General features: G+C 40.5%; 1 protein-coding gene across 3 annotated transcripts in view; it reads left to right on the top strand.

Annotated features, from left to right (window-relative positions):
- Nucleotides 1-1,813: 1,813 nt before the first annotated feature.
- IntS3 (integrator complex subunit 3) overlaps nt 1,814-8,710 on the top strand; it is a 12,096-nt gene continuing 5,199 nt past the window's right edge. Inside the window, exons 1-6 of one of the 3 annotated variants that reach the window (XM_011640132.3) lie at nt 1,814-3,516; nt 3,894-4,492; nt 4,574-5,135; nt 5,237-5,432; nt 8,319-8,481; nt 8,610-8,710. The exon at nt 8,610-8,710 is cut by the window's right edge and continues 614 nt beyond it. In XM_011640132.3, coding sequence (XP_011638434.2) covers nt 2,983-3,516; nt 3,894-4,492; nt 4,574-5,135; nt 5,237-5,432; nt 8,319-8,481; nt 8,610-8,710 — 2,155 coding nt within the window. In that variant the 5' untranslated portion in view covers nt 1,814-2,982. Of the gene's footprint in view, nt 3,517-3,893; nt 4,493-4,573; nt 5,136-5,236; nt 5,433-8,315; nt 8,482-8,609 lie in introns of all 3 variants that reach the window. The other 2 variants (XM_011640133.3, XM_011640135.3) reach the window with 2 other exon arrangements.

Below are 8,710 nucleotides of genomic sequence, written 5' to 3'. Positions count from 1 at the left end.
TGCGAAACATAGTCAAGTTATATTCATAAAAGCGAGAGAGATAAATCAGCGATCGGGCTTCGAGTTTCGTTTTTCACGAGTGAGATAAGCGCTCTCCCTCGCCTCTCGACGTCCCTACCTCTTAAGCGACTTCGCAAAGCAACAGAGAACACCCCCCCCTCTCGTCTCGTCCCCCGTTTAGAGTCTACTTTCCTCGAGTTTCATACTCGGCGTTCGCCGCGATATTAAATCTTTGCGCGTTTCCCGCACGAACAAAATGGCGTACTCCGGTATTTCCCGTTCGCACGGCTGTTCTCTTCCGTCGTGTACCGTCCGCTTCAATCACCGGTTCAGTTACATTTTACATTCGTAGCTCGCGGTAAACGTGACCACGACCACGGACTCGAGGTTGGTTCGGCCAACTTCCCTCGGAACCTCCGAACGACGTGCGCGCGCGTCACTCATACAAGCGCGCCTGAATGTCCTTTATTACGAGCGATGATGCGAGAGTCGTTCGAATGATAATGCAATCCGCGGAAATAGCTTCGCAAATATCTCGTCCTCACAAGATACGATTCATGATCGGAAGTTACAACGTATCGGCGACACGATGTGCGACACAGGAAACTCGCAGGTATTGAAGGCTCGTACAATTTTTTTTTTTTTTTCAATGCATCGTGAGTCTTTTCGTGAGCATCATTCGTTTAACATTTTGACAAACAAGGATGAGATAATTCCATGAGGGCTTCGAGTGTAAATGCAGCTCAAAAGTCCTCGATTTCAAGAGTATTTACGGTGACAAAACGACGTCCTCTTCGACGTTTTCGGACGTCAAGGTTCGCGTCGATTCGGGCCGAACCGCGGGGCCGGTCGGAACGTCGGACTCCGTTCCGGAGAACGGGAACGAGGAGGAAGCTGGCGGAGAGGCGAGCGGAAAATCGGAGCTGCGGCGTGTCACGTTTTCCACGCTCCGGCATCATGACGTCACTACACGGGTGGCTTGCGAGTGCTCTCTCACGTTCGTACCTCGCGCGCGCGACATAACGAACATGCGATGCGACGCGTGATATACGCGACTCCGGAGGAAATTTGCATCGTCGCAAGCAATCGTCACGACATCACGACGTGGCGGCGCGGTTACGCGAAAAAGCAGCGGCACGACGTTGCACGGGTCTCGTGACACTCGCTCCATTTTTACGTCGCGTTGCGCGTCGCGTGGAAAAAATGGCGACGAGGACTCGGCCTCGAAACTCGTTTCTCGCAGACGAGAATCCAAAGTTTAAAAAGCACCTCAGGATGGGAGAAAGACCCTCGCGACCTAACTCCGAAGGGTTAGGGTGTCGGCGAACTCGGAGGCGTGTCGCGTCGCACGTCGTCGCCACGAGCGATTCCGAAGCCACGCTTCCGTCGTGAAAGCTGGATCTCGCGACGGGATCGCGAGCCCAGGCGGTCCCGGGAGAGCCGGGATGCTCTCATCGGAAGGAAGTCGGAACGCACCACGACGACGAGTACTCTGCGAGGAAGCTCGAAACAAGAAGAACGTAGCCGGGATGCGCGTCAGAAGCTACCGCTGCTAGCTTGTCGCTCGCCACGACTGCGCATGCGCGCACGCATGCGCAACGCACCGCAGCGCACAGGCGACTTTACCAGCCAACAAAACGGGATGCTTTGCACCCCCCCGAGTCTAGCGAGTTTCAGTATTTTTATATTTTTTTCCATTTTTTTTTACTTTCAGCGAGAAAAACATAATATTACAAAAAAAAGCAAAATGTGCATTTTTTATAAACGCATTTTCAATAAAATTATTATTATTATTATATTTTTATCATTACCTTGTAAAAGCTCTTTTTTGATGCTTCAGAAAATCTGAATAATAGCACCGTTGACAAACTTCAAGGGCTGGGAAATGATTGAGATAAACGAGTTCCATTGCACGGTGGTTTCTCTGGCCATTTTCGTTACAAGTACGAAAGTCTCTCGGCTGTTATACGGGAGAACCGAATTCAGTCATGCTTCATCAACAATCGGCCTCGCGAGTCTAACGTTTTTCCTCGCAACAGTTTCCCCGCGACGGAGGAGCCTCGGGAGAGCTGACTCCGCGCCAACGTCGCGTCTTCGCGCACACGATTTTCTTGAATGTTTCGCGATGATTCGCGAATTATCGGCTGCATTGTCCTCCCGTTTCCTCATTCCTTCGTCGCCGCGCGAAAGTTCCCGCGCCGCCTCATTACAACGCTCCGATGTATACTTATTAATAACGCGTGGCGAACGAAGGACGAAGTTCATGAAGTTCGTCGTGTAACACATACAGCCCGCGATAATCGCACAAAGCCTCCTCGCGCTACGGCGGCGCGAAGCGGCAAAACGTAATCCACCATGAAGTAACCGCTTTCCGTTACTCGCTTCGCTGTCCGCCGGGTGATTAACCCGGCGAAAAAAATTTCTAGGGCGAAAAAGTCGCGCGACGGCGGCGCGGATCTGCCGAGGACCCGTCGCAGGGTGCGTTAAGGGATAGATTAACCCTTCGGCGTTTCGCGAAGTTCGTTCGTTCGTTCGTTCAATTAATTCATCGGGGAATCAAAGTGTCGCGCACGCGGCATGCGAGTCTAACTTATTTTAAATTGCAAAGAAGCTAGCATATACGCGAAGTGCCATATCAGTGAATTACTGCATGATAATTGAGTAAGAAAACAGTTAATGAGGAAGAGAATTAATGAGGAATGGAAATATCTCGATATCTCGTGCGCGCGATTATGAATGTCATCGAGCCAATCGAAGTTCGTTGTCCGTCCAAATTGGGATCCTGAGGTTCCGATGCTCTTTATAAATTTTAGCGCGGACAGGAGACGCGCGTCTCGTCCTGTCGCCCCCCCCCGATGTGCCCTCGCGTGTGGTCGGCACTGCCGCGACTCGCACTACTTTTCCGTCGTACCCCACCCAGATGCATCATGTGTACGGGGCTGCTGAGCGTTGATTGGTGAACGGAGATCGCCGAGTATACTGATGGGGGCATCGAGACACGAAGCGGGACCTCTCGGCGACTGGGCGCATCTATCAATGCGCAATCGCATCGGAGCTGTAGACGAGTCGGGGAGGTCTGCCGAGAAACAAGGAATAAACACGGTGGCTGGTCCGCGCACGACACTAGGCTTCGGCGAGGAGCGGGCGGCGGTGGGAGCGGGCGAGAAAGAGGGCGAGAGAGAGAGAGAGGGGAGACGTAGTGGGAGAAAGCGAGAAAGAGGGAGTGCGAGGGAGCAGGCGAGACGAACCGCACGTTCGGGCAGGGGAGCGCGAGAGAGACGGAGAGAGAGGAGAGCGAGACAGAGCGAACGAGCAGGCCAGCAAGACGATCACGATGCACGGAGGCGAGCACAAGCGGCCAGGGGCACAGGGCTGAGGGCTGAGGGCTCGACGGGGCCTCGAGTAACGTTCACGGGCCGGCCGCGGCGCAGCCAGCGAGCGATGGAGCAGCCGAAGACTCCGGCGTCCCGGCTACTCAACACAAGCTGCATCGAGAACAAGGACGAGCTGGAAGAGGTAACATAAATATTTGAAATAGTCACTGGGTACGTATCGGGTGCGAGGGCCTCCGCCATTGTTGCAACGATCGCGCACGTTGGCCAGTTCGCGGCGCCACATGCGAAAACGCGCCTTTTCGCGCCAGATTCGAACTCGCGGACGATCCTCCCCTTTTCGCTCCCTCTTTCCTCGATTCTTTCACGACGGGGAGGTCTGCCGGGTTTTTCTTTTCTTCGTAATTTTCTTTGCATTTCGTAAGGAAACCCGATTGCATTTACGCGATGTAATTTTTGTCGAACTCTACATCGAATGTTTCTCGACGCACACGTTTGAAAGTCGTTACCTCACGCATTTTTTTTTTCCAACAGATTCTGATATCATATATATGTTTTCAGAAATTGGAGAGATGCCACTCGATGCTGCAAAATCTGACGGCGGGACTTTCAGAGAAAGAAGTTCACGATACGTTAAATAATGCTGTGTGTAAGGACAAGACACACGAAGAGGTCTCCTTGGGTTTATTAGTAGTGATCTTGACAGATCCACAGAATGCCGCAAAGAGTTATAGGGACTTGACATTGATTACTCGAGATGGATTGGCTATTGTGTTGCTTCACCTCAATCAATTAGTACTCGAAAAATATTTGAGATTAAATGACGTCACCAGGAGTCAGTTACTGTGGTTGCTAAGGGAAATGATAAGGACTAGTGTAACTAATGTGGATAATCTTTGTTTAAGTTTATTGAGGCATGCAGCAGGCGGGGATATTTCTTCGAGGAATTTGTTCCTAGTTGACGCCCTCTTAGATATTTTTCAAGAAAATCGAGCGTGGTTGGACAAATTTCCTTTTTTAGTAGCATCAATTGTGTATACATATTTGCGATTAATAGAAGACCACAATGCGCCTCATCTGGTTGGTTTGCGACAGAAGGAAGTAACTTTCACAGTATCTCTGATAAGAGAACGGATGGCAGATTGCCTAGCTATTGGGAGGTGCGTGTTCCCACATAATTTAAAAGAAGGATCCAAATAATGAATGTCAGGCAGACCAAGTCAATTAATTTTATTTTTCAGGGATTTGGTTCGTTTACTGCAAAACGTCGCGAGAATACCGGAGTTTGAAGCGTTATGGAAGGATATATTACTAAATCCGAAGAACCTTTGTTCGAATTTCAATGGTGTGTTGCAGTTGCTTCAAACCAGAACCTCCAGAAGATTCCTGCAGTCTCGTTTGACGCCGGATATGGAACGGAAACTCGTGTTTCTGACGAGTAACGTTCGTTTCGGCAATCACAAGCGTTACCAGGACTGGTTTCAGAGGCAATATTTGGCAACACCTGAATCTCAGTCCTTAAGGTGTGATCTTATCCGCTTTATTGTGGGAGTTATACATCCCACAAACGAGCTGTTATGCTCCGACATTATTCCACGATGGGCAGTAATAGGCTGGTTATTCACAACGTGCACTTCCACTGTGGCTGCCAGCAACGCGAAGTTGGCTCTGTTCTACGATTGGTTGTTTTTTGAACCTGATAAGGACAACATTATGAATATTGAGCCGGCAATTCTCGTTATGCACAATTCAATGAGGTCTCATCCACCTGTCACTGCCACACTTTTAGATTTTTTATGCAGGGTAAGTTATTACATTTATAGATACATTTATAGATATACCGATTATTGTAATTTTTTGTTTTTACTGCGGGATTTTTCTTTTACAAAGATTTTATTTTGCAGATAATACCTAATTTTTATCCAGCACTAACGGACAAAGTGAGAAACGGCATATTTTCATCGTTGCGACAAATTTTGGAAAAACGCGTTTTGCCTAGTCTATATCCGTTGTTTGATAGTCCAAAATTAGACCGAGAACTGAGAAGCAAGATAAGAGAAACCTTCAAAGAGTTTTGCTTACCACCGAATATTGAGCCTGGTAAAATTATTATTAATGTATATATCTATATATTTTTTTCTAACAAGCTGGCCGTGGGCTTTTTTAGTGCATTAATATAATAGAATATCATAAAAAAGGAATGTATATAATAGTATCATCTCTCTTTAATGTCTCTTGAAAATTAAAGTTTAAGTCACAGTATAATCCACTTGGTACTACAAATACACGAAAGCAATCTGATTAATTGGTAGAATTTTTTCTTCTGATTGGTCAATCGAAGAATTAATGTGTGATGAATCAAAATTTGATAGACACAATAGAGGAGTAAATTTGTACTTGATATTAAATATATATAAATCTAAATTCTCAATTCGAAAATAAATTATTAAAGTATGTATTTTTGTAGCCAAACAACTATGTGTGATGTTTAGGAATTTTAAACGAAAAAAATATATTTTGTCTTCTATTTTCATATTATTGTATATATTCATGTTATTCATGTTAAGTTCATATTAATCTAATTTTTACATTTATTTCTACCAGTGCAGATTAACTAGAATTAAATTTTATTTACTCTTTATGTTTTTCTAATTTTGAAAAATTAAAAAAGAAAAGTAAGAAATCAAATAGAGATTAAAGTTTCTCTATATTGGTAGCGATAAATATTAGTTAATTTTTCAAAAAAAAAAACATAATGCGATGAGGAGACAATTAATTATTAATTTAAGTTAACTAATTCTTTCTTAATTTGTCTAAATTTAATTGATACTAAAAATTTTCTTTATATGGTTTAAATCGTTTTTTTTTTAATATTATATTATTTGCAGCTAAATAATTTTGAAATTCGAGATATTTCTATTAGATATTTCTATTAATAATTACATTAATGCGTTTTTTAAAACGCAAACGAAAATGATTATTACAAATTTTAAAAAGTTTTAATAAGATAACCAGATGACATCGTGACAATTTAATAAAATTAAGATTAATGTTATGTTTTTATGTTTCTCACTTTCGTACTGCACACTGCATACCGTTTCTCACTGCACTCTTATATACTGCGCTTTATTACAGTAAGCACTGTACTTCAAGAAAATTGAATTTATAAATTTAATTTTTTAAGTGCAAAAATCTTTATCCAAAATTTGATTTGAGAATTTCAAGAGTTCTAACCTAATGAACACACGTCCTAATTCCATTGTTTCCAATTATTTCCGAGAATTTTAAACGCTAGGAATCATTAATGGCTGTATTCAGCAGAACGTAATTGCTTATGATTTCCTGTTTATAATTGGATTATACTTTCAAATCTGAAAAAATAATCTTATCTCACAGAAAATAGTTGCAAAACATAAGTTGTTGTGTTCTGCTGACAAGAAAAGAACCAGGAGGACATTATGAAACTATTCGAAATGGATTCCGTTCGGAATTTATTTTGTTTTTCCAAAAAAAAAGAATCCTAAAAATCTCGTAAATAATTTAAAAATTCAAAATCCATTTCGAATATTGCATATGTATCTTGAAATGGAAATATCTTTTTACATCATGAAAAATTCTGCTTTACTGTCTTATAATATACAAAACAAAAAAAGAGATGCTTTTTTCTATTTAATGTTATAAACATTTTATTTATATTTAATATTTTAAATATTTTATATTAAAGTATAAAAATATTTTTTTTTTACATTCGCAGGTATTTTCTCGTGACGTTTAGACACGTGTTTAACAGAGAGGGGAGGGGGAGGAGATCTGGAGTAAATAAGTATTCTTTTCATTTGAACTTCTTGCACTATCATTTTTTTTCTTTTTTTTCTTTTTTTTCTTCAATATAGAGGTGCAAGAAGTTCAGTTGAAAAGAACAAATTTGATTAACCAAATTCGCAAGGAGAAAATAATTGCAAATATGCTTTGAAAAATAACAAAACGGAGAAGGCAATTACTTTTAATTGTATAATTTTCAAAATGTGATTTGTTGCAAAAAATAGTTCTTTACATCATTATTAAGAATTCTTATATGAGAATTACCTATTGCCACAAATCGCATTTCAAAAACGTATCCATTTCAGGTTCTCTCCTTGAATGAAAGATTCTCTTCGTGAATTTAGTCAGACTACGTTCGGAAGCATCATTAGAATAAAATGATACACGAAATCATTTGATGTTTCCGAACGTATCTTTAATGCTATTTATTCTAAATCAATCTATTCTAAATCAAATGTGACGATTTCACGAGAAAATTTTGTAATTTTTTTAAATGTAGAGTAAAAATATTTCAAAAAAATATTTTTATTCTACATTTAAAAAAATTACAAAATTAAATAAAATATTTACAATATTAAATAAAAATAAAAGAATATGCCATTTTTTGTTTTATCTATGTTTTAGTTTTGTTGTATTATCTAATAAAGCAACAAAGCAGAATTTTTGATGATATACAATTATATAGTTACCAAAATTTTCTCGGTTGGTAAAGACGGAACATCCATTTTTCATTTTTGTTTTCCATCATGTATTTCCAGATGGAAACTTCCAAATAAAACTTTATTAGGAAATCGTGTGTTCTGTGATTTGTGTTTGCGATGCTAATATTCGTTAATTAAAATATTAAAAATTGAAAATTATTGAAACCTTAAATCTGTTCCTTTTAACTGCTTTTTGCACATTTAGTGCATTTCTTCTTTCTCTTTCTATACTTGAAAAAAAAATTGAAAAGTGCAAGAATGTGCAAGAAGTTCAGTTAAGAAAAACAGGTTTCTTGTAAGAAAGAAGTTGAAAGAAATTTTTGGTATGATTGTACATCTTAGTATATTTATATCTAGAATATATTTATTCCAAAATTTTACCGCGATAAATCTGACGATTCACTACTTTCAGCTTTCAGCACATTTATTGCTTACTAACTTTTTACATCGTGTCCTTAAGCAGGTAATAAGGTTCTGAAATATTCAGGTAAAATGGAAGAACTTAACAAGGAGCACAATCCAGGGACTGTAATAGAGAATATCACAAATTCTACCGTGGAGAATAACCATGTGGCACAAGATCCGGAACCAGCGTTTAGCGACGAAGAAGAGGAATCTCCTCTTAGGTTATAATTATTTGATATTGCAATACGTAGAAATTTTTTCGATATCGAAAAGATTAAATTAATCGTATATTTAATTCTATACTTCTATACTTCGGATACTTAATTTTACGAATTTATTTGTATTTTAGAATAGTGACGAAAGTGGAAGACGAGGAAGATGAGGAAGATGTACCGTTGTCCACGGTAAAATTGAAAAACGATCAAAAAAACGCGAACTGCGTCGTAAAGA

This window comes from Pogonomyrmex barbatus, unplaced genomic scaffold (genome assembly GCF_055798465.1).
Source record: "Pogonomyrmex barbatus isolate J1 unplaced genomic scaffold, ASM5579846v1 scaffold7, whole genome shotgun sequence".
Classification (NCBI taxonomy): Eukaryota; Metazoa; Arthropoda; class Insecta; order Hymenoptera; family Formicidae; genus Pogonomyrmex; species Pogonomyrmex barbatus.
This window is presented reverse-complemented; position numbering and strand designations above follow the sequence as displayed.